The sequence below is a fragment of the Ranitomeya imitator genome, chromosome 2 (genome assembly GCF_032444005.1).
Source record: "Ranitomeya imitator isolate aRanImi1 chromosome 2, aRanImi1.pri, whole genome shotgun sequence".
NCBI lineage: Eukaryota > Metazoa > Chordata > Amphibia > Anura > Dendrobatidae > Ranitomeya > Ranitomeya imitator.
The window spans coordinates 847,447,272-847,472,849 of NC_091283.1; the positions used below are offsets into that span (position 1 = coordinate 847,447,272).

The following is a 25,578-nucleotide window of genomic DNA, read 5'->3' on the forward strand; positions in this document are numbered from 1 at the left end:
GTGCCCAGGTAACGCTTGCGTGGGGCTGTGTGCCCAGGTAACGCTTGCGGGGAGCTGTGTGCTCAGGTAACGCCTGCGCGGAGCTGTGTGCCCAGGTAACGCCTGCGTGGAGCTGTGTGCTCAGGTAAAGCGTGCGTGGAGCTGTGTGCCCAGGTAACGCCTGCGCAGAGCTGTGTGCCCAGGTAACGCCTGCGTGGGGCTGTGTGCCCAGGTAATGCCTGTGCGGAGCTGTGTGCCCAGGTAACGCTTGCGTGGGGCTGTGTGCCCAGGTAATGCTTGCGGGGAGCTATGTGCTCAGGTAAAGCCTGCGCGGAGCTGTGTGCCCAGGTAACGCCTGCATGGGGCTGTGTGCCCAGGTAATGCCTGTGCGGAGCTGTGTGCCCAGGTAAAGCCTGCGCGGAGCTGTGTGCCCAGGTAACGCCTGCGTGGGGCTGTGTGCCCAGGTAATGCCTGTGCGGAGCTGTGTGCCCAGGTAACGCCTGCGTGGAGCTGTGTGCTCAGGTAAAGCGTGCGTGGAGCTGTGTGCCCAGGTAACGCCTGCGCGCCGCTGTGTGCCCAGGTAAAGCCTGCGCGGAGCTGTGTGCCCAGGTAAAGCCTGCGCGGAGCTGTGTGCCCAGGTAACGCCTGCGCGGAGCTGTGTGCCCAGGTAACGCCTGTACTGAGCTGTGTGCCCAGGTAACACCTGCACTGAGCTGTGTGCCCAGGTAACAATTGCACGGAGCTGTGTGCCCATGTAACGCCTGCGCGGAGCTGTGTTCCCAGGTAACCCATGCGCTGAGCTGTGTGCCCAGGTAACGCCTGCGCGGAGCTGTGTGCCCAGGTAACGCCTGCGCGGAGCTGTGTGCCCAGGTAACGCCTGCGCGGAGCTGTGTGCCCAGGTAACGCCTGCGCGGAGCTGTGTGCCCAGGTAACGCCTGCGCGGAGCTGTGTGCCCAGGTAACGCCTGCGCGGAGCTGTGTGCCCAGGTAATGCCTGTGCGGAGCTGTGTGCCCAGGTAAAGCCTGCGCGGAGCTGTGTGCCCAGGTAACGCCTGCGCGGGGCTGTGTGCCCAGGTAATGCCTGTGCGGAGCTGTGTGCCCAGGTAACGCCTGCGTGGAGCTGTGTGCTCAGGTAAAGCGTGCGTGGAGCTGTGTGCCCAGGTAACGCCTGCGCGCCGCTGTGTGCCCAGGTAAAGCCTGCGCACAGCTGTGTGCCCAGGTAACGCCTGCGCGGAGCTGTGTGCCCAGGTAACGCCTGCGCGGAGCTGTGTGCCCAGGTAACGCCTGTGCAGGAGCTGTGTGCTCAGGTAACGCCTGCGCGGAGCTGTGTGTCCAGGTAACGCCTGTACTGAGCTGTGTGCCCAGGTAACGCCTGCACTGAGCTGTGTGCCCAGGTAACAATTGCACGGAGCTGTGTGCCCATGTAACGCCTGCGCGGAGCTGTGTGCCCAGGTAACCCCTGCGCTGAGCTGTGTGCCCAGGTAACGCCTGCGGGGAGCTGTGTGCCCAGGTAACGCCTGCGCGGAGCTGTGTGCCCAGGTAACGCCTGCGCGGAGCTGTGTGCCCAGGTAACGCCTGCGCGGAGCTGTGTGCCCAGGTAACGCCTGCGCGGAGCTGTGTGCCCAGGTAACGCCTGCGCGGAGCTGTGTGCCCAGGTAACGCCTGCGCGGAGCTGTGTGCCCAGGTAACGCCTGCGCGGAGCTGTGTGCCCAGGTAACGCCTGCGCGGAGCTGTGTGCCCAGGTAACGCCTGCGCGGAGCGGTGTGCCCAGGTAACCCCTGCGCTGAGCTGTGTGCCCATGTAAATCCTGCAGGGAGCTGTGTGCCCAGGTAACTCCTGCGGGGAGCTGTGTGCTCAGGTAACGCCTGCGGGGAGCTGTGTGCCCAGGTAACTCCCGCGGGGAGCTGCGCTCAGTGGTGGACGGGACGCCGCGTCTGGTCACATGGCCTCGTTACAGGCCCCTCCTCCTTACCGAGGCTCCTCCCTTTAGCAGCTCCCGATTGTCTGCATTCCTTGTCTTATACACGGCAGCCAAGATAAGTAAGGCTCCTTTCACACATCAGTTTATTGCCATCAGTCACAATCCGTTGGCTCGATGGATCCGTCGCAGATTGTGAAAAACTGATGCGATGGATCCGTTTTTTCGATCGATCCGACTAGCGTAAATGGCTAAGTAAATCGGAGCATGCTCAGTTAAAAAAACGGAATCCAGCGCCATAGGCTTCCATTCTAGCAAATGACAGACGGCAACGCATCCATCGCTGTCCATTTTTTTCGACGTACACAAAAAACTTTACTGTATCCGTTCTCTCCGGCCACCGGACTGATCCGGCGATTGACAGATGAAACGTGAGGCAATCCGTCGCAAATACAAGTCTATGAGAAAAAAATGGATCCGGTAGCATCAGTCGCTGGATTCGTTTTTTTCAAAATTCGACGGATTGCGACTGATGGCAAAAAACTGATGTGTGAAAGGGGCCTAAGCAAAGCTGCAGTGTAAAGTATGGCGGAGGGAGCGGCCGAGCGGCAGACAATCTCTCCGATCAGAACTGTGTGGAGCGCAGCTGCAGTGTAAATCATGGGGGTTGATCTGCTTGTCCTGCGCGGCTGCTCTACTGCAGATGTGACTTGTTTCTCCGCAGATCCCTGCGACTCTGGGCCGTGTAAGAACGGAGGCAGCTGCATCCCCGACGAGGCGGACAAGTATCAGTGCGTGTGCCCTGCCGGATTCACCGGGGACGCCGAGTGCGGTACGGCCAGGCTCCTCGCGTTCTGTTCTTCCTGCCGCCATTATTTAGCGCACTTTGTTTCAGTTCTTTCCCGTAGTTAGGATCACCGCTTGTTGTCAGTGAATTGCACCCTGCAGCGATGTCGCCAGTGTCGGTCCTTACTGCTGCTCTTGCGTTCTGTCCTTCCTGCCGCCATTATTTAGCGCACTTTGTTCTTTCCCATAGTTAGGATTGCTGCTTGCTGTCAGTGAATTGCACCCTGCAGCGATGTCGCCACTGTCGGTCCTTACTGCCGCTCTTGCGTTCTGTCCTTCCTGCCGCCATTATTTAGCGCACTTGTTTCAGTTCTTTCCTATAGTTAGGATCGCCGCTTGCTGTCAGTGAATTGGACCCTGCAGCGATGTCGCCAGTGTCGGTCCTTACTGCCGCTCTTGCGTTCTGTCCTTCCTGCCGCCATTATTTAGCGCACTTGTTTCAGTTCTTTCCTATAGTTAGGATCGCCGCTTGCTGTCAGTGAATTGGACCCTGCAGCGATGTCGCCACTGTCGGTCCTTACTGCCGCTCTTGCGTTCTGTCCTTCCTGCCGCCATTATTTAGCGCACTTGTTTCAGTTCTTTCCTATAGTTAGGATCGCCGCTTGCTGTCAGTGAATTGGACCCTGCAGCGATGTCGCCAGTGTCGGTCCTTACTGCCGCTCTTGCGTTCTGTCCTTCCTGCCGCCATTATTTAGCGCACTTTGTTTCAGTTCTTTCCCATAGTTAGGATTGCTGCTTGCTGTCAGTGAATTGCACCCTGCAGCGATGTCGCCACTGTCGGTCCTTACTGCCGCTCTTGCGTTCTGTTCTTCCTGCCTCCATTATTTAGCGCACTTGTTTCAGTTCTTTCCCATAGTTAGGATCGCCGCTTGCTGTCAGTGAATTGGACCCTGCAGCGATGTCGCCAGTGTCGGTCCTTACTGCCGTTCATGCGTTCTGTCCTTCCTGCCGCCATTATTTAGCGCACTTTGTTTCAGTTCTTTCCCATAGTTAGGATCGCCGCTTGCTGTCAGTGAATTGCACCCTGCAGCGATGTCGCCAGTGTCGGTCCTTACTGCCACTCTTGCGTTCTGTCCTTCCTGCTTCCATTATTTAGCGCACTTTGTTCTTTCCCATAGTTAGGATTCCTGCTTGCTGTCAGTGAATTGGACCCTGCAGCGATGTCGCCAGTGTCGGTCCTTACTGCCACTCTTGCGTTCTGTTCTTCCTGCCTCCATTATTTAGCGCACTTTGTTCTTTCCCATAGTTAGGATTCCTGCTTGCTGTCAGTGAATTGGACCCTGCAGCGATGTCGCCACTGTCGGTCCTTACTGCCACTCTTGCATTCTGTTCTTCCTGCCGCCATTAGTTAGCGCACTTTGTTTCAGTTCTTTGCCGTAGTTAGGATCGCCGCTTGCTGTCAGTGAATTGCACCCTGCAGCGATGTCGCCACTGTCGGTCCTTACTGCCATTCATGCGTTCTGTCCTTCCTGCCTCCATTTTTTAACGCACTTTGTTTCAGTTCTTTGCCGTAGTTAGGATCGCCGCTTGCTGTCAGTGAATTGGACCATGCAGCTATGTCGCCAGTGTCGGTCCTTACTGCCACTCTTGCGTTCTGTTCTTCCTGCCGCCATTATTTAGCGCACTTTGTTTCAGTTCTTTCCCATAGTTAGGATCGCCGCTTGCTGTCAGTGAATTGCACCCTGCAGCGATGTCGCCACTGTCGGTCCTTACTGCCGCTCTTGCGTTCTGTTCTTCCTGCCGCCATTATTTAGCGCACTTGTTTCAGTTCTTTCCCATAGTTAGGATCACCGCTTGCTGTCAGTGAATTGGACCATGCAGCTATGTCGCCAGTGTCGGTCCTTACTGCCACTCTTGCGTTCTGTTCTTCCTGCCTCCATTATTTAGCGCACTTTGTTTCAGTTCTTTCCCATAGTTAGGATCGCCGTTTGCTGTCAGTGAATTGCACCCTGCAGCGATGTCGCCACTGTCGGCCCTTACTGCCGCTCTTGCGTTCTGTTCTTCCTGCCGCCATTATTTAGCGCACTTGTTTCAGTTCTTTCCCATAGTTAGGATCACCGCTTGCTGTCAGTGAATTGGACCATGCAGCGATGTCGCCACTGTCGGTCCTTACTGCCGCTCTTGCGTTCTGTTCTTCCTGCCGCCATTATTTAGCGCACTTGTTTCAGTTCTTTCCCATAGTTAGGATCACCGCTTGCTGTCAGTGAATTGGACCATGCAGCGATGTCGCCAGTGTCGGTCCTTACTGCGTTCTGTTCTTCCTGCAGCTCCTGACTTGAGCCTGGAGTGTAGCGTCGACCTCCTCTTCCTCCTGGACGGCTCGTCCTCCTCCTCGCTGGAGACCTTCGTGCAGCACAAGTCCTTTGTGAGGCGCTTCCTCCAGGCCGCGCTGTCCGATGACGCCCCGGTCAATGTGGGGGTCGCCCAGTACAGTGACCAGGTGCAGATGGTGGTGAGGATCGGCGAGTACGAGACCACGGGGCAGCTGCTCCGACACGTGGACGCCGTGCGGTTCATGGGCGGCGGCGTCTTCACGGGGAAGGCGCTGAGATACGTCACCCAGCACGGATTCAAGAGCGCCCCGACCTTCTCCGACGTCCGCGACGACCTCCCGCGTGTCCTCGTCTTACTGACCGGATCCACCTCCCTGGACTCCGTGACGGAACCGGCCCAGTATGCCCGGGACCACGAGGTGTTCATTATCGGGGTGACAGGCGACGCCACCAAAGACCAGATGGCGGAGATCGTCAGGGACCCCCAGAATGTGATAGCGTACTCCAACCCTCAGCAGCTCTTCGCCCAGCTGCCCCGGCTCCAAAGGAGGATCTGCAGCATCGACGTCCAAGGTCAGAGGGTGCGGGGGGCTCACTCATGTACCCCAGAGCTGCAATCTTCGTTCTGCTCCTGCGTCCCGTATTCTGCAGTCTCTTCTGCTGTTACATCACGTCTTATCACACACAGAGCGAGATTTCCAGCTCCATCACAGAACTCGCTGACATTCAGAGCTGCAATCATAATTCTGTCTCATGTCGTTGACTGCAGTTTACGTGCCGAAGTGCACTGCTGAATGCCCGCTGAATTCTGAGTGCAGCTCTGGATGTGTGTGGAGTATAAATCCTAATGTACCGCTGGATCAGAACATAAATGTGGTTGTAGTCATCATTGTGCCGTCCTGCAGGATGTAGTCATCATTGTGCCGTCCCGCAGGTTGTAGTCATCATTGTGCCGTCCTGTAGGTTGTAGTCATCGTTGTGCCGTCCCGCAGGTTGTAGTCATCATTGTGCCGTCCTGCAGGTTGTAGTCATCATTGTGCCGTCCTGCAGGTTGTAGTCATCGTTGTGCCGTCCTGCAGGTTGTAGTCATCATTGTGCCGTCCTGTAGGTTGTAGTCATCATTGTGCCGTCCCGCAGGTTGTAGTCATCATTGTGCCGTCCTGCAGGTTGTAGTCATCATTGTGCCGTCCTGTAGGTTGTAGTCATCATTGTGCCGTCCTGTAGGTTGTAGTCATCATTGTGCCGTCCTGCAGGTTGTAGTCATCATTGTGCCGTCCTGCAGGTTGTAGTCTTCATTGTGCCGTCCTGCAGGTTGTAGTCATCGTTGTGCCGTCCTGCAGGTTGTAGTCATCGTTGTGCCGTCCTGTAGGTTGTAGTCATCATTGTGCCGTCCTGCAGGTTGTAGTCTTCATTGTGCCGTCCTGCAGGTTGTAGTCATCGTTGTGCCGTCCTGCAGGTTGTAGTCATCGTTGTGCCGTCCTGCAGGTTGTAGTCTTCATTGTGCCGTCCTGCAGGTTGTAGTCTTCATTGTGCCGTCCTGCAGGTTGTAGTCATCGTTGTGCCGTCCTGTAGGTTGTAGTCATCATTGTGCCGTCCTGCAGGTTGTAGTCATCATTGTGCCGTCCTGCAGGTTGTAGTCATCATTTTGCCGTCCCGCAGGTTGTAGTCATCATTGTGCCATCCCGTAGGTTGTAGTCTTCATTGTGCCGTCCCGCAGGTTGTAGTCATCATTGTGCCGTCCCGCAGGTTGTAGTCATCATTGTGCCGTCCTGTAGGTTGTAGTCTTCATTGTGCCGTCCTGCAGGTTGTAGTCATCATTTTGCCGTCCCGCAGGTTGTAGTCATCATTGTGCTCAGGTAGTAGTCATCATTGTGCTGTCCTGCAGGTTGTAGTCATCATTGTGCTGTCCTGCAGGTTGTAGTCATCATTTTGCCGTCCCGCAGGTTGTAGTCATCATTGTGCTCAGGTTGTAGTCATCATTGTGCTCAGGTAGTAGTCATCATTGTGCCGTCCTGTAGGTTGTAGTCATCATTGTGCCGTCCTGCAGGTAGTAGTCATCATTGTGCCGTCCTGCAGGTTGTAGTCATCATTGTGCCGTCCTGTAGGTTGTAGTCTTCATTGTGCCGTCCTGCAGGTTGTAGTCATCATTTTGCCGTCCCGCAGGTTGTAGTCATCATTGTGCTCAGGTAGTAGTCATCATTGTGCTGTCCTGCAGGTTGTAGTCATCATTGTGCTGTCCTGCAGGTTGTAGTCATCATTTTGCCGTCCCGCAGGTTGTAGTCATCATTGTGCTCAGGTTGTAGTCATCATTGTGCTCAGGTAGTAGTCATCATTGTGCCGTCCTGTAGGTTGTAGTCATCATTGTGCCGTCCTGCAGGTAGTAGTCATCATTGTGCCGTCCTGCAGGTAGTAGTCATCATTGTGCCGTCCTGCAGGTAGTAGTCATCATTGTGCCGTCCTGCAGGTTGTAGTCATCATTGTGCCGTCCTGTAGGTTGTAGTCTTCATTGTGCCGTCCTGCAGGTTGTAGTCATCATTTTGCCGTCCCGCAGGTTGTAGTCATCATTGTGCTCAGGTAGTAGTCATCATTGTGCTGTCCTGCAGGTTGTAGTCATCATTGTGCTCAGGTTGTAGTCATCATTGTGCTCAGGTAGTAGTCATCATTGTGCCGTCCTGTAGGTTGTAGTCTTCATTGTGCCGTCCTGCAGGTAGTAGTCATCATTGTGCTGTCCTGCTGGCTGTAGTCATCATTGTGCTCAGGTAGTAGTCATCATTGTGCCGTCCTGCAGGTAGTAGTCATCATTGTGCTCAGGTTGTAGTCATCATTGTGCTCAGGTAGTAGTCATCATTGTGCCGTCCTGCAGGTAGTAGTCATCATTGTGCTCAGGTAGTAGTCATCATTGTGCTTAGGTTGTAGTCATCATTGTGCTGTCCTGCAGGTAGTAGTCATCATTGTGCTCAGGTTGTAGTCATCATTGTGCTCAGGTAGTAGTCATCATTGTGCCGTCCCGCAGGTTGTAGTCATCATTGTGCTCAGGTAGTAGTCATCATTGTGCTCAGGTTGTAGTCATCATTGTGCCGTCCTGCAGGTTGTAGTCATCATTGTGCTCAGGTTGTAGTCATCATTGTGCCGTCCTGCAGGTTGTAGTCATCATTGTGCTCAGGTTGTAGTCATCATTGTGCCGTCCTGCAGGTTGTAGTCATCATTGTGCTCAGGTTGTAGTCATCATTGTGCTCAGGTAGTAGTCATCATTGTGCTCAGGTTGTAGTCATCATTGTGCTGTCCTGCAGGTAGTAGTCATCATTGTGCTCAGGTAGTAGTCATCATTGTGCCGTCCCGCAGGTTGTAGTCATCATTGTGCTCAGGTAGTAGTCATCATTGTGCTCAGGTAGTAGTCATCATTGTGCTCAGGTTGTAGTCATCATTGTGCCGTCCTGCAGGTTGTAGTCATCATTGTGCTCAGGTTGTAGTCATCATTGTGCTCAGGTAGTAGTCATCATTGTGCTCAGGTTGTAGTCATCATTGTGCTGTCCTGCAGGTAGTAGTCATCATTGTGCTCAGGTTGTAGTCATCATTGTGCTCAGGTAGTAGTCATCATTGTGCCGTCCCGCAGGTTGTAGTCATCATTGTGCTCAGGTAGTAGTCATCATTGTGCTCAGGTAGTAGTCATCATTGTGCCGTCCTGCAGGTTGTAGTCATCATTGTGCTCAGGTTGTAGTCATCATTGTGCTCAGGTAGTAGTCATCATTGTGCTCAGGTAGTAGTCATCATTGTGCCGTCCTGCAGGTAGTAGTCATCATTGTGCTCAGGTAGTAGTCATCATTGTGCTCAGGTAGTAGTCATCATTGTGCCGTCCTGCAGGTAGTAGTCATCATTGTGCTCAGGTTGTAGTCATCATTGTGCTCAGGTAGTAGTCATCATTGTGCTCAGGTTGTAGTCATCATTGTGCTCAGGTAGTAGTCATCATTGTGCTCAGGTTGTAGTCATCATTGTGCTCAGGTTGTAGTCATCATTGTGCTCAGGTAGTAGTCATCATTGTGCTCAGGTAGTAGTCATCATTGTGCCGTCCTGCAGGTAGTAGTCATCATTGTGCTCAGGTTGTAGTCATCATTGTGCTCAGGTAGTAGTCATCATTGTGCTCAGGTAGTAGTTATCATTGTGCCGTCCTGCAGGTTGTAGTCATCATTGTGCTCAGGTTGTAGTCATCATTGTGCTCAGGTAGTAGTCATCATTGTGCCGTCCTGCAGGTTGTAGTCATCATTGTGCTCAGGTAGTAGTCATCATTGTGCTCAGGTAGTAGTCATCATTGTGCCGTCCTGCAGGTAGTAGTCATCATTGTGCTCAGGTTGTAGTCATCATTGTGCTCAGGTAGTAGTCATCATTGTGCTCAGGTAGTAGTTATCATTGTGCCGTCCTGCAGGTTGTAGTCATCATTGTGCTCAGGTTGTAGTCATCATTGTGCTCAGGTAGTAGTCATCATTGTGCCGTCCTGCAGGTAGTAGTCATCATTGTGCTCAGGTAGTAGTCATCATTGTGCCGTCCTGCAGGTAGTAGTCATCATTGTGCTCAGGTAGTAGTCATCATTGTGCTCAGGTTGTAGTCATCATTGTGCTGTCCTGCAGGTTGTAGTCATCATTGTGCCGTCCTGCAGGTAGTAGTCATCATTGTGCTCAGGTAGTAGTCATCATTGTGCTCAGGTTGTAGTCATCATTGTGCCGTCCTGCAGGTAGTAGTCATCATTGTGCTCAGGTAGTAGTCATCATTGTGCTCAGGTTGTAGTCATCATTGTGCTGTCCTGCAGGTAGTAGTCATCATTCTGCTCAGGTTGTAGTCATCATTGTGCTCAGGTTGTAGTCATCATTGTGCCGTCCTGCAGGTAGTAGTCATCATTGTGCTCAGGTTGTAGTCATCATTGTGCTCAGGTTGTAGTCATCATTGTGCTGTCCTGCAGGTTGTAGTCATCATTGTGCCGTCCTGTAGGTTGTAGTCATCATTGTGCCGTCCTGCAGGTTGTAGTCATCATTGTGCCGTCCTGTAGGTAGTAGTCATCATTGTGCCGTCCTGTAGGTTGTAGTCATCATTGTGCCGTCCTGCAGGTAGTAGTCATCATTGTGCCGTCCTGTAGGTTGTAGTCATCATTGTGCCGTCCTGCAGGTTGTAGTCATCATTGTGCCGTCCTGTAGGTAGTAGTCATCATTGTGCCGTCCTGTAGGTTGTAGTCATCATTGTGCCGTCCTGCAGGTAGTAGTCATCATTGTGCTCAGGTTGTAGTCATCATTGTGCTGTCCTGCAGGTTGTAGTCATCATTGTGCCGTCCTGTAGGTTGTAGTCATCATTGTGCCGTCCTGTAGGTTGTAGTCATCATTGTGCCGTCCCGCAGGGTGTCAGGCGCAGCCCCTGGACCTGGTCTTCGTGGTGGACGCCTCCTCCAGCGTGGGCTCGCAGAGCTTTTCCCAGATCTTGACTTTCCTGACGATGGCCTCGCTGCAGTTTGACGTTAATCGCGATGTCACGCAGGTGGCCGTGGTCACGTACGGCGCTCGGCCGGTCACCGCCTTCGGCCTGGACGTCCACGAGACGAGCTCCAGCCTCCTCCATGCCATTAATGAGGTGCAGCAGCGGGGAGGCCCACCGTCCACCGGGGGCGCTCTCCTCCACGTCTACAACGAGGTGATGACCGTCCAGAGAGGGGCACGTCCGGGGGTGAAGAAGGCGGTGGTGCTGGTCACTGATGGCCGAGGCTCGGAGGACGCCGCCGTCCCCGCCCAGAAACTGCGGGATGTCGGGATCTCCGTCCTCGTCATCGGAATTGGGAGAATCCACAGAAATTTACTGCTGCGCATCGCGGGGTCTGACCGCTTCCTCACCCACATCCCGACTCACGACGCTCTCCACCAGTACCAAGACGCCATCGTCCAGAGGGTCTGCGAGGGTAAGAGCGCCGCCGCTGCACCACTGGTAGGGGGGGGTGCCTGGTATCAAATGGGCTGTGTCAGCAGAGAACGACTGTTCAAACTAAGCACAGGCGCTCGGCATCATGGCGGCCAATCCTTTATAGACACCTCCGACCTGATTGTTTCCTTCCATCCTCTTCGTTAATTGACAGCTCTGGCTTCATAGATCCAGAGAAGAGCTGCGGTAGATGGAAACAATCAGGAGGAAGGTGCGGATGAATGATTGTCCGCAGTGATGCCCGAGCGCCTGTGCTTGGTGTGAACAGTCATTCTGTGCCGACCGTCCCTTTAAAGACGCGGTACTTTGGAGGCTTCTATGTAATTCATCGGAAGGGTAAATGTACCCAGAAGGCCCCTCATATCACACACATATACAGTGGGGTAAATAAGTGTTAGATCCTCGGCTGATTTTGCAGTTTTCCCTGCACATAATGGAGAGATCTGTAATTATTATCGTAGGTCGTAGATACACAGAATCTAACGATAAAATCACATTGTAGGATCGGTACAGCATTCATTTCCATTTTATTGCATGGGGGTCTCCTCACATTTCAGAGGGTCTCTTTACATTTTGGGGGGTCTCCTCACATTTCAGCAGGTTTCTTTACATTTTGGGGGGTCTCCTCACATTTCAGCAGGTTTCTTTACATTTTTGGGGGTCTCCTCACATTTCAGCAGGTTTCTTTACATTTTGGGGGGTCTCCTCACATTTCAGCAGGTTTCTTTACATTTTGGGGGGTCTCAAATTTCAGCAGGTTTCTTTACATTTTGGGGGGTCTCAAATTTCAGCGGGTTTCTTTACATTTTGGGGGGCCTCCTCACACTTCAGCGGGTCTCCTCACATTTCAGGGGGTCTCTTAACATTTTGTGGGGTCTCCTCACACTTCAGCGGGTCTCTTTACATTTTGGTGGGTCTCCTTACATTTCAGCGGGTCTCTACATTTTGAGGGTCTCCTCACATTTCAGAGGGTTTTGTTACATTTTGGGGGGTCTCTACATTTTGGGAGGCTCTTCACATTATTGGGGATCTATTCACATTTGGGGGTCTCCTCAAGGGGTCTCTGTTCCTTCCGTTAACCATTTCCTGCCAGCTGCATTTTGTATTTTCAGAAGCGAAGAATCCGGTGAATCTGTGTTTGCCGAACCCCTGTATGAACGGCGGGGTCTGCGTCCTGCAGGGCGGCAGCTACCGCTGCGAGTGCGCCGGCTGGGAGGGGCCGCACTGCGACACACGTGAGTACCCCCCCTTCTTTCGCTGTTGCTCTCTGTTGTCATATTTTCCCAGTCTCTGCAGCCGCTCGTGTGGGGTTCTGTCTCGTGAGGATGTTTTCTCTTCTGCAGGAATCCTCCGAGGAGACGTCCATTGGCCGCTGGGATTACATAGAAAAACCCGGCGGCAGCGACGCTCGTCACAGCTTCAGACTCGGCCACTACCAGGCAGGAAATCCTCGCAGCGAGCGCCATAACCACAGCGTCTGGAGCCCACGACCACCGACAACCTGCAGCGCGGAGGTGGCTTTACAGCAGCTGACTGGTACTGAAGCCCCGAGATGCCGCTGTGATACCACTGAGCGAGCACTAGAGGGCGACAGATCAACACCTGATGATACATTGTAGCCAAGGCGGAATTCCTCAATAATCCAGAAAGTCTGATGGTCCAGCACAGAACTGCAGCATAACGCGGAGTCTCACAAGACTGAAATCATCTGATGATAAAACAAGTTGTGTGACGTGCGGACATATTGGTTGTCGCCTTGGAATTTGCCTCTAGTTTTTTTACAGGCTGAGAAAATGCTCATTCACAGGTGACAAACAAAAGGGCTGCAAAAATGTCTGCCAGGGGCGCTGAACATGAAGGTGACATCCAGAGCTGCACTCAGAATTCTGCTGCGAAATGACAAATGCCAACACATCACCCACGATGCAATGCAGTGCAAGCAATAAACCAGGAATGGCGTTAACCCCTGGTGACCAAGAGCTAACAGGAAATCAGCAGCATAGTGAGTGCAGCTCTGGAGGCGATTGGAGGATAAGACCTGATGTAACAGCAGAATAGTGAGTGCAGCTCTGGAGGTGATTGGAGGATAAGACATGATGTAACAGCAGAATAGTGAGTGCAGCTCTGGAGGATAAGACACAATGTAACAGCAGAATAGTGAGTGCAGCTCTGGAGGTGACTGAAGGATAAGACACGATGTAACAGCAGAATAGTGACTGCAGCTCTGGAGGTGATTGGAGGATAAGACATGATGTCCTCCTGTCACCTCCAGAGCTGCAGTCAGTATTCTGTCATCAGTAACCAGAAGATGAGGCCAATCACTGATGTATCATCACCCCCATCCTCCTCGTTGGTGCGGACGGTTCTCGGCGTTTGTATATTTATTATTCTGGATGTGACTGCTATAAAGACTCAATAATCCAAACACAAACCTGTGAGGATCCGATGAGATGTCGGCCGCACTGTGTACAGCGGATGATGTATATACTGGGCCTTGTGTAGTCGCCATTTTCCGCCTCCAGTTTTATGTTTTTGTGATTAAACTATAATTCCACTTTTACAGTTTCTCACTTTTTTGTAGTTGGTCTGAATGATGTCACGTTACCGTCTCCATTCACATCCAGAGCTGCATTAAAACTTCTACTGATTGCCTTAAGAGTTAACGCCACCCCTTCCGCTAATGGGGAAGCAGTATTACTGTGGCTGCAGCTCTGGCTGTGAGTGGAGCATAATGCTGTGCTCCGCTCCTCGGCAGTAATAAATCCGTTGTTTTAGGTTTACTTTTAATAATCTTAATTATAAAATACATTTGATGGCGGCCGATTCCTGGCGGTTTGCGGAGCTCATCGCCATCCTGAGCACCTTGTGGGGCCGACGCCTTTCACACCTCGTCATATCACTGTCCCGTGTGAGTCGCGGTTTGGATGTTGAATGTCTTTATGGCGATGAGATCAGAGTTTTCGGATGTCGCCATCTCTGTCCTCGACCCTCATCACGTCACGCTTCAGAAGCGGAGAGTGAATGTTCCCTATATATCACCGCTAACTGCGACTCCGAGAAACGTGCTGCCAGGTGCATGGAACCATTCATATATTTAACGGACTTCTCCGGGGTCCTGGGGGTCATATGGCCACACGGAGGTACTGCAGGGGAGCGTCCAGGTGGGGAGGTACCGCAGGGGAGCGTCCAGGTGGGGAGGTACCGCAGGGGAGGGTCCAGGTGGGGAGGTACCGCAGGGGAGGGTCCAGGCGGGGAGGTACCGCAGGGGAGGGTACAGGCGGGGAGGTACCGCAGGGGAGGGTCCAGGTGGGGAGGTTACTGCAGGGGAGGGTCCAGGTGGGGAGGTTACTGCAGGGGAGGGTCCAGGTGGGGAAGTACCGCAGGGGAGGGTCCAGGTGGGGAAGTTACTGCAGGGGAGGGTCCAGGTGGGGAGGTTACTGCAGGGGAGGGTCCAGGTGGGGAAGTACCGCAGGGGAGGGTCCAGGCGGGGAGGTACCGCAGGGGAGGGTCCAGGCGGGGAGGTACCGCAGGGGAGGGTACAGGCGGGGAGGTACCGCAGGGGAGGGTCCAGGTGGGGAGGTACCGCAGGGGAGGGTCCAGGTGGGGAAGTTACTGCAGGGGAGGGTCCAGGTGGGGAGGTACCGCAGGGGAGGGTACAGGCAGGATGCCACTTGGTGGTCAGCAGGAGTACTTATGTGCAACACAAGAAAGGGTGGTCCCTATAGATGGAGGGTTGAATGTGTCTGGCTACGAGCCACATAAATGTAACATATCAGACTGTGGACCACGTATGTGGGGTCATCAGTTTTGGGATCCACACTCAATCGAGGTAAAGTCACCAGTGCAGGGTCTTCAGTGTTGGTTGCAGATGCAGGATCAGCGGTGTCAGCTGCGGGCCCCGTGGATGCAGTGTCACCGGTGTCTGCTCCAGGACCCATGGATGTGGGGTCACCGGTGATGGCGGCGGGCCCCGTGGATGCAGTGGTGGCTGTGGGCCCCTTAGATGTAGGGTCACTGATGTCTGGCTCCGGGCCCTGTGAATGTTGGGTCACCAGTGTCGGCGGTGGGACCCGTGGATGTAGGGTCACCGATGTTGGGCTCCGGGCCCCGTGGATGCAGTGTCACCAGAGTCGGCTGTGGGCCCCGTGGATGTAGGGTCACCGATGTCGGGCTCTGGGCCCCGTGGATGTAGGGTCACCAGTGTCGGCTGTGGGCCCCGTGGATGTTGGGTCACCGATGTTGGGCTCCGGGCCCCGTGGATGCAGTGTCACCAGTGTCAGATGTGGGCCCCGTGGATGTAGGGTCACCGATGTCGGGCTCTGGGCCACGTGGATGTAGGGTCACCGATGTCGGGCTCCGGGCCTCGTGGATGCAGTGTCACCAGTGTCAGATGTGGGCCCCTTGGATGTTGGGTCACTGATGTCGGGCTCCGGGCCCCGTGGATGTAGGGTCACCGATGTCGGGCTCTGGGCCCCGTGGATGTAGGGTCACCGATGTCAGGCTCCGGGCCCCGTGGATGCAGTGTCACCAGTGTCAGATGTGGGCCCCGTGGATGTAGGGTCACCGATGTCGGGCTCCGGGCCCCGTGGATGTAGGGTCACCGATGTCGGGCTCTGGGCCCCGTGGATGTAGGGTCACCGATGTCGGGCTCCGGGCCCCGTGGATGCAGTGTCACCAGTGTCGGCTGTGGGCCCCGTGGATGTAAGGTCACTGATGTTGGGCTCCGGGCCACGTGGATGTAGGGTCATCGATGTTGGGCTCCGGGCCCCATGGATGTAGGGTCATCGATGTCGGGCTCCGGACCCGTGGATGCAGTGTCGACTGTGGGCCCCGTGGATGTTGGGTCACCGATGTCGGGCTCCGGGCACTGGTGAGTAATGTCCTGACCTCTGATAAATAAAGCGTGGTTCAGTCTATAGTCGTGGAGGTCGCCGGCGGCCGCTCTAGCTCGCTCCTTTCTTCTCCCATTCCTGGGGGAAAAGAAATGAAACATAAAATACAAGAAATAGAATAAACTGCAGAAACTCTCAGCCGCCGTCGCCTCTGCAGCGGAGACTCGTATCTCGGGAATTGCACTATGAGCAGTTGCCTGATCCATCTCTACGGAAGGTGCTGGAGCATCTGTTCCTAATGTCGTGCTGCCGCCATCACCGGTAATGGGGGCACGTAGATGGCAAGGTGAGCTTTCTGTGGAGTGGCCGATTTTATGTCGCCGCCTTAGGCGTGGGCTTCGCTGTGACTCCTCGCACCTTTCCTACGTTCGTTGCTGCGAGGTACGATTCTTCTGGACAGTGGCGGGAGCTCGAGAGTTAAAATGGGATAATTGGGTGGGAGGGAATGAGTTAATTGAGGGGAATCGCAATCTGCTCATAGGGAGCAGCACTGATAGCGGAGGTACATTAGGGAATTGCCGGACATGCGCTTTCCTCCTCCCTGAACAGATGGCCGGTACCTTGGCTTTCTGCAGGACGGAGCCTTTCCCGGTGGTCAGGATGGACAGGGGCCGGCTCTTCAGCGCCACCGCGGCGTTCACCGGAGACGCGTCCAGGACATGAGTCGGGCTGCTGCTCTTCACCTGGGCATGGAATCAGAAGCAGAAGGTCACGGGGGCGTCAGACGGAGCCCAGGTCAGTGGATGCTGCGAACGCTCCTTATACCGCTGCTGACGCTCCTCATACCCCTGCTGACGCTCCTCATACCCCTGCGGACGCTCCTCATACCCCTGCGGACGCTCCTCATACCCCTGCGGACGCTCCTCATACCCCTGCGGACGCTCCTCATACCCCTGCGGACGCTCCTCATACCCCTGCGGACGCTCCTCATACCCCTGCGGACACTCCTCATACCACTGCGGACGCTCCTCATAACAGTGCAGCCGCTCTGTATACCCCTGCTGACGCTCCTCATACCCCTGCGGACGCTCCTCATACCCCTGCGGACGCTCCTCATACCCCTGCGGACGCTCCTCATACCACTGCGGACGCTCCTCATACCCCTGCTGACGCTCCTCATACCCCTGCTGACGCTCCTCATACCCCTGCGGACGCTCCTCATACCCCTGCGGACGCTCCTCATACCCCTGCGGACGCTCCTCATACCCCTGCGGACGCTCCTCATACCACTGCGGACGCTCCTCATACCCCTGCTGACGCTCCTCATACCACTGCTGACGCTCCTCATACCACTGCTGACGCTCCTCATACCCCTGCTGACGCTCCTCATACAGCTGCTGACGCTCCTCATACCCCTGCTGACGCTCCTCATACCACTGCAGACGCTCCTCATACCACTGCAGACGCTCCTCATACCACTGCTGACGCTCCTCATACCCCTGCTGACGGTCCTCATACCGCTGCTGACGCTCCTCATACCCCTGCGAACGCTCATACCACTGCTGACGCTCCTTATACCCCTGCGGACTCTCCTTATACCCCTGCGGACTCTCCTTATACCACTGCTGACGCTCCTCATACCACTGCTGACGCTTCTCATACCACTGCGGACGCTCCTCATAACAGTGCAGCCGCTCTGTATACCCCTGCTGACGCTCCTACTGCTGCAGCCGCACTGTATACCCCTGCTGATGCTCCTCATACCACTGCGAACGCTCCTCATACCACTGCGGACGCTCCTCATATGACTGCTGACGCTCCTCATACCCCTGCTGACGCTCCTCATACCGCTGCTGACACTCCTCATACCACTGCGGACGCTCCTCATACCACTGCTGACGCTCCTCATACCCCTGCGAACGCTCATACCACTGCTGACGCTCCTTATACCCCTGCGGACTTTCCTTATACCACTGCGGATGCTCCTCATACCACTGCTGACGCTCCTCATACCACTGCTGACGCTCCTCATAACAGTGCAGCCGCTCTGTATACCCCTGCTGACGCTCCTCATACCACTGCAGCTGCACCGTATACTCCTGCTGACGCTCCTCATACCCCTGCGAACGCTCCTCATACCACTGCTGACGCTCCTCATACCACTGCTGACGCTCCTCATACCACTGCTGACGCTCCTCATACCACTGCTGACGCTCCTCATACCACTGCTGACGCTCTTCATACCACTGCTAACGCTCCTCATACCACTGCAGCCGCTCTGTATATACACACGCTGACGCTCCTCATACCACTGCGGTCACTCCATATACCCCTGCTGATGCTCCTCATACCACTGCAGCTGCACCGTATACCCCTGCTGACGCTCCTCATACCACTGCTGACGCTCCTCATACCACTGCTGACGCTCCTCATACCACTGCTGACGCTCCTCATACCACTGCTGACACTCTTCATACCACTGCTAACGCTCCTCATACCCCTGCGAACGCTCCTCATACCACTGCAGCCGCTCTGTATATACACACGTTGACGCTCCTCATACCACTGCGGTCACTCCATATACCCCTGCTGATGCTCCTCATACCACTGCAGCTGCACCGTATACCCCTGCTGACGCTCCTCATACCCCTGCGAACGTTCCTCATACCACTGCTGGCGCTCCGTATACCGCTACTGACGCTCCTCATACCACTGCGGTCGCTCCATATACCCCTGCTGACGCTCCTCATACCACTGCGATCGCTCCATATACCACTGCTGACGCTCCTCATACCACTGCGATCGCTCCATATACCACTGCGGTCACTCCATATACCCCTGCTGATGCTCCTCATACCACTGCAGCTGCACCGTATACCCCTGCTGACGCTCCTCATACCCCTGCGAACGTTCCTCATACCACTGCTGGCGCTCCGTATACCGCTACTGACGCTCCTCATACCACTGCGGTTGCTCCATATACCCCTGCTGACGCTCCTCATACCACTGCGATCGCTCCATATACCACTGCTGATGCTCCTCATACCACTGCGGTTGCTCCATATACCCCTGCTGACGCTCCTCATACCCCTGCGAACGTTCCTCATACCACTGCGATCGCTCCATATACCACTGCTGATGCTCCTCATACCACTGCGGTTGCTCCATATACCCCTGCTGACGCTCCTCATACCACTGTGCTTCTCATACCGCTGCTGATTCGGTGCAGAATCTTATCTATAGGTAATTTATCACACGTTTGTCTTTTTGGTCACCAGTCGTTTCTGTCACTGCACGTTTCCCACCACCGCTCACCATTCAGGGGTCTGCCTGTCGCCGTCCCCGGGTCACCACTTACTACAAGGAGCGAGAGCAGCAGAACAATTACAGCTTTTGGAGCGTTATATCTGTGCTTGCCTGCAGTGAATGGAGCCGCTGCTAACCTTCCCTCGCCCGGTCCTGCGCTCACGGTGGCACAGAGTTGTGCGGTGGTAACGAGCCGTACCCCTGTGTGAGCAGAACCGGGCCAGGACAGGCTCACCACACTGTCCCCATGTAATGACAGCAAGCAGAGATCCTGAAAGTGGCGAAGAATTAATCTGCCGTCTATTAAGTGGTGGCGTTGCACATACGCTGGAGGGGCTGTCCGGGTGGGCCGGCTCCACTGCCGTCCCCAGGGTCACCGGCCCCTGCTCAGCCTTCCTCAGGTTCTCCTTCACATCCACGATGTGCAGCTCCAGGTCCACGCGCTGGTTCTCCCTCCGTTTACACTCCTCGTCTTTACTCTTCAGCTGTTCCTCCAGGACGGGAAGACGACTCAGATCTGAGAGAAGAACGAGAGCAAAAGCTCAACCCAGGCGAAGGCCGACACGCGAGCCATCTGCTGTTCTCTGTTATCAGCCATCTCGCGTTCTGGGAGAGTTACGCCATCTCATCCCAGTATACGGCTGCATGCGTCGCTATTATCCCAGTATACGGCTGCATGCATCACTATTATCCCAGTATAATACGGCTGCATGCGTCGCTATTATCCCAGTATACGGCTGCAGGCGTCGCTATTATCCCAGTATACGGCTGCATGCGTCACTATTATCCCAGATCCCAGTATACGGCTGCATGCGTCACTATTATCCCAGTATACGGCTACATGCGTTGCTATTATCCCAGTATAATACGGCTGCATGCATCACTATTATCCCAGTATACGGCTACATGCGTTGCTATTATCCCAGTATACGGCTGCATGCGTCACTATTATCCCAGTATACGGCTACATGCGTTGCTATTATCCCAGTATAATACGGCTGCATGCATCACTATTATCCCAGTATACGGCTACATGCGTTGCTATTATCCCAGTATACGGCTGCATGCGTCGCTATTATCCCAGTATACGGCTGCAGGCGTCGCTATTATCCCAGTATACGGCTGCATGCGTCACTATTATCCCAGATCCCAGTATACGGCTGCATGCGTCACTATTATCCCAGTATACGGCTGCATGCGTCGCTATTATCCCAGTATACGGCTGCATGCGTCCCTATTATCCCAGTATACGGCTGCATGCGTCGCTATTATCCCAGTATACGGCTGCATGCGTCCCTATTATCCCAGTATACGGCTGCATGCGTCCCTATTATCCCAGTATACGGCTGCATGCGTCACTATTATCCCAGATCCCAGTATACGGCTGCATGCGTCACTATTATCCCAGTATACGGCTGCATGCGTCGCTATTATCCCAGTATACGACTGCATGCGTCCCTATTATCCCAGTATACGGCTGCATGCGTCCCTATTATCCCAGTATACGGCTGCATGCGTCGCTATTATCCCAGTATACGGCTGCATGCGTCGCTATTATCCCAGTATACGGCTGCATGCGTCCCTATTGTCCCAGTATACGGCTGCATGCGTCGCTATTATCCCAGTATACGGCTGCATGCGTCACTATTATCCCAGTATACGGCTGCAGGCGTCGCTATTATCCCAGTATACGGCTGCATGCGTCACTATTATCCCAGATCCCATTATACGGCTGCATGCGTCACTATTATCCCAGTATACGGCTGCATGCGTCGCTATTATCCCAGTATACGGCTGCATGCGTCCCTATTATCCCAGTATACGGCTGCATGCGTCCCTATTATCCCAGTATACGGCTGCATGCGTCGCTATTATCCCAGTATACGGCTGCATGCGTCGCTATTATCCCAGTATACGGCTGCATGCGTCCCTATTGTCCCAGTATACGGCTGCATGCGTCGCTATTATCCCAGTATACGGCTGCATGTGTCACTATTATCCCAGTATACGGCTGCATGCGTCACTATTATCCCAGTATACGGCTGCATGCGTCGCTATTATCCCAGTATACGGCTGCAGGCGTCGCTATTATCCCAGTATACGGCTGCACGCGTCGCTATTATCCCAGTATACGGCTGCATGCGTCTCTATTATCCCAGTATACGGCTGCATGCGTCCCTATTATCCCAGTATACGGCTGCATGCGTCGCTATTATCCCAGTATACGGCTACATGCGTTGCTATTATCCCAGTATAATACGGCTGCATGCATCACTATTATCCCAGTATACGGCTACATGCGTTGCTATTATCCCAGTATAATACGGCTGCATGCATCACTATTATCCCAGTATACGGCTACATGCGTTGCTATTATCCCAGTATACGGCTGCATGTGGTGCTATTGTCCCAGTATACAGGTGTGTGCGTCACTGTGTCAATCCAGTATACAGCTGTGTGCTTCACAGTGTCATCCCAGTATGCCGGTGCGTGTGTCACTGTATGATCCCAGTATACGGCTGCATGCCTCCCTGATATCCCAGTATGCGGGTGCATGCGTCACGGTGTCATCCCAGTATACGGGTGTGTGGGTGTGTACAGGGCCGTATTTGGCACTGCAGGTGCAGTACCTTGGGCGTCGGGTCGTATGGGGCGGCGTCGGTCAGTGGTAACGTATATGTATGTATTTTGTACAATCCCATCTTGGCCTCTCACTGCACTTCTTGCATCTCATGCGGCAGGAGATGGCAGGTCAGGGGCTCTGCTGTCTGATGGGCGACCCTCGCACAGGTGTCGGGGGCTGGTGAGAGCTGCAGCCATTGATAATGATGCCTGCATTATCGTGGACTGTTCTCGGCCGGGAGCGATCAGCGTCTGTCTACGTCTGAGCGCATCGGTCCTATCCTACCTACCTATATTATTTATACAGTCATGGCTGAAAGTGTCGGCACCCTTGAAATTGTTCCAGAAAATGAAGTGTCCCAGAAAGTTATTGCCATTACACGTTTTGTTACACTCAGGTTTATTTCGTTTGTGTATATTGGAACAACACAAAAAGAAACGGAGAAAAAGGGCAAAATGGACATAACGTCACACAAAACCCCCAAAATGCTCCGGACACAATTGTTGGCACCTCAAGCTTTGGAATGAATAACTGCAATCAATCGCTTCCTATAACCATCCACAAGCTTCTTACTCCTCTGCCAGGATCTTGGACTCTTCTCACAATCTGCTCCCGGTCTCATATTTCGCCTTCTCCCAACAGCGATTGTAAGATCTCTCCACCAGTGATCAATGGGATTTAGATCCGGACTCACTGCTGTCATTTCAGAACTCTCCAGCGCTTTGTTTCCATCCATTTCTGGGGGCTTCTTGAAGTATGTTTGGGGTCATTGTCCTGCTGGAAACCCAAACCCAGCTTTATGACACTGGACACTACATTACTACCCAAAATCCTTTGGTAATCTTCAGATTTATTGATGCCTTGCACACAGTTAAGGCACCCAGTGCCAGAAGCAACAAAACAGCCCCAAAACGTCTGACCCTCCACCATATCGGATTGTAGGTACTGTGTTCTTTTCTTTGTAGGCCTCATTCTGTTTTTGATAAACAGAAGAATGATGTGCTTTTCCAAAAAGCTCCATCTTGGTTTCTTCTGTCCAGAAGACTCTTTCCCAGGAGGTTTTTGGCTTATGTGCCTACATTTTGGCAAACTGCAGCCTTTTTTTTTATGTCTCTGTATCAGCAGTGTAAGGTAGTCGTGGATGAGCTGCTGCTTCAACTCACTCTGGCACCCTACGGGCAAAACGTGTCTCCGTCCCACTGTGGGGTGCATTGCCCTTACTTGCGGCCCACAGGCCTCCACTGGCTCCAGGCTTTCCTGTTCTGGAACCCCAGCAGCAAGCATTCCAGGAGACACGGAATTCATAAGAACAGTCAAACTTTCACTGGAAGGTTGGCAGTCTTTAAAAACAGGCATAAAAGATATGGCCCAACGGTTGTCGTCTTTCCCACGGGTACCAGACATAGCTCCTGGTTTTCGGTATGCGTAGCCTGTCCCTCTTGCTATCACTAGGAAGTCTTCTTCACCACTGGCAGTGCAACCAGATTGTAACACCTCCCATCTCATAGACTCCGAGTCCATCTTTCCCTGTAACATAGGCTGAGTGCGGCTGAGTGCCCCGACGTTCATCTCGAGGTTCACACGGAAGGGTTCTATGGCAATCCACGGGCCTGAGTATTACCTAGGCCGGCTTCACACTTGCGAGTTTTACGGACGTAAGAGCGCAGAAACTACGTCCGTAAAACTCGCAAAACATACGGCACAATTATTCTCTATGCCCCTGCTCCTATCTGCCGTATTTTACTGATCAGTATTATACGGCTTTCTACGGCCGTAGAAAATCGCAGCATGCTGCGTTTGTCACCGTATTGCACAAATAAAACGTCAATGAAAGTCTATGGAAGCCCCAAAAATACGGATTACACACGGACAAGCAGTGTGACTTGCGAGAAATACGCAGCGGTGTTACAGAGAAAAGCCGGTAATTCAGTGCGGTGTACAGTAACATCACACTGACAGCTGACAGTAGAATAGGTAGAATAAATGTGTACACATAGAATAGGTATGTATATATATATATATATATATATATATATATATATGTCAGTGAGACACATATATGTATATATATTATTTCATCCAGCGCGAGATAGCTTTAAAGCCGGTAATTCAATTACCGGCTTTTGCTTTCTCCTTCCTAAACCCGACATGATATGAGACATGATTACATACAGTAAACCATGTCTTCTCTCCATTTTTTTTTGCATATTCCACACTACTAATGTTAGTAGTGTGTATGTGCAAAATTTGGCCGTTCTAGCTCTTAAAATAAAGGGTTAAATGGCGGAAAAAATTGGCGTGGGCTCCCGTGCAATTTTCTCCGCCAGAGTAGTAAAGCCAGTGACTGAGGGCAGATATTAATAGCCTGGAGAGGGTCCACGGTTATTGCCCCCCCCCCCCCCCCGGCTAAAAACACCTGCCCCCAGCCACCGCAGAAAAGGCACATCTGGAAGATGCGCCTATTCTGGCACTTGGCCACTCTCTTCCCATTCCCGTGTAGCGGTGGGATATGGGGTAATGAAGGGTTAATGCCACCTTGCTATTGTAAGGTGACATTAAGCCAAATTAATAATGGAGAGGCGTCAATTATGACACCTATCCATTATTAATCCAATACTAGTAAAGGGTTAAAAAAATACACAAACACATTATTAAAAATTATTTTAATGAAATAAAAACAAAGGTTGTTTTAATATTTTATTGAAATATATTTTTATTGAACGCCCAATCCAATGACTGAAAACCCTCGTTCAGTAACAAAAAAAACATAATAAACCAACAATATCCTTACCTTCCGCAGATCTGTAAAGTCCAACGATGTAAATCCAAATAGACACACTACTAACATTAGTAGTGTGGAATATGCAAAAACAATGGTGATATGAGATGGTTTACTGTATGTAACCATGTCTCATATCATGTCGGGTTTAGGAAGGAGAAAGCAAAAGCCGGTAATTGAATTACCGGCTTTCTGCTATATCGCGCTGGATGAAATATTAATATATATACATATGTGTCTACTGACATATATATATATATATATATATATATATATATATATATATATATATATATATATATATATATATATATATATATATATATATATATACAGTATATATGGTTTTTTGTTTTTTTTACACATGCATCCCTTGTGTAGCCGTATGTCGGTTTTGACATACGGATTACATACGGAGGATGCCATGCGCAAAAAACGGTGACACACCCTGCCTACGGAGGAGCTACGGACCACTATTTTCAGGACTTTTCAGCGTATTACGGTCGTAATATACGGACCGTATTTTCATACACTGAGTGTGAAGCCGGCCTTAGGCTCATGTTGTCCATAGCAGCTCACTTCCTGTGACCACCGCTATCAGTTCAGGAAGTTACAGTTCAACTGAGAAGTGCCATGGGTTGTAAACTTCTTGATTATGTTGCACACCGTGAACAAAGGATCATCAAGTTCTTTAGAGATTGAAGATGGACTTGAGAACCAAAATTGTTGAACAATATTAATAATCTTAAGGTTACAAGTCCTCAGACAGTTCTCATCTCCTCGCTCTGTTCTCCATGCTTACTGTCCACGCAAAGAGTGAGGCAATTTCTCCCCTTTTTATCTGTTTTCAGGAGTTATTTTCATATTGCCCACACCTGTTACTTGCCACAGGCGAGTGTGAACGAGCATCACATGCTGGAAACAAAGTTGTTTAGCCACAATTTTGGAAAGGTGCCAACAACCTTTGTCCAGCCCATTTTTGGGGTTTTGTGTTAAAATTATGTCCAATTTGCCATTTTTTCTCTTTTTTTTGTGTTCCAATACACAAAGGAAATAAACAGGTGTATAACA

The 25,578-nt window shown here is 52.6% G+C and overlaps 2 protein-coding genes across 4 annotated transcripts in view; one reads left to right on the plus strand and one right to left on the minus strand.

Moving 5' to 3' along the window:
- VWA2 (von Willebrand factor A domain containing 2) overlaps positions 1 to 13,527 on the plus strand; it is a 64,187-nt gene extending 50,660 nt beyond the window's left edge. For both annotated transcript variants that reach the window (XM_069754357.1, XM_069754355.1), the window contains exons 10-14: positions 2,621 to 2,728; positions 5,010 to 5,588; positions 10,396 to 10,947; positions 12,080 to 12,202; positions 12,311 to 13,527. In XM_069754357.1, the coding sequence (XP_069610458.1) occupies positions 2,621 to 2,728; positions 5,010 to 5,588; positions 10,396 to 10,947; positions 12,080 to 12,202; positions 12,311 to 12,435 (1,487 nt within the window). In that variant the 3' untranslated portion in view covers positions 12,436 to 13,527. The remainder of the gene's footprint in view (positions 1 to 2,620; positions 2,729 to 5,009; positions 5,589 to 10,395; positions 10,948 to 12,079; positions 12,203 to 12,310) is intronic.
- Positions 13,528 to 13,739: 212 nt separating this feature from the next.
- The window catches only part of AFAP1L2 (actin filament associated protein 1 like 2), a 194,446-nt gene continuing 182,607 nt past the window's right edge, over positions 13,740 to 25,578 (minus strand). The window contains exons 17-20 of one of the 2 annotated variants that reach the window (XR_011318563.1): positions 19,432 to 19,622; positions 16,420 to 16,542; positions 14,346 to 15,937; positions 13,741 to 14,285 (exon numbers count right to left, since the gene is read on the minus strand). Coding sequence is in view for 1 of the 2 variants with exons in the window: in XM_069754358.1 (XP_069610459.1) it covers positions 15,911 to 15,937; positions 16,420 to 16,542; positions 19,432 to 19,622 (341 nt within the window). In the remaining variant the exon portion in view is untranslated. Of the gene's footprint in view, positions 15,938 to 16,419; positions 16,543 to 19,431; positions 19,623 to 25,578 lie in introns of both variants that reach the window. The other variant, XM_069754358.1, reaches the window with a different exon arrangement.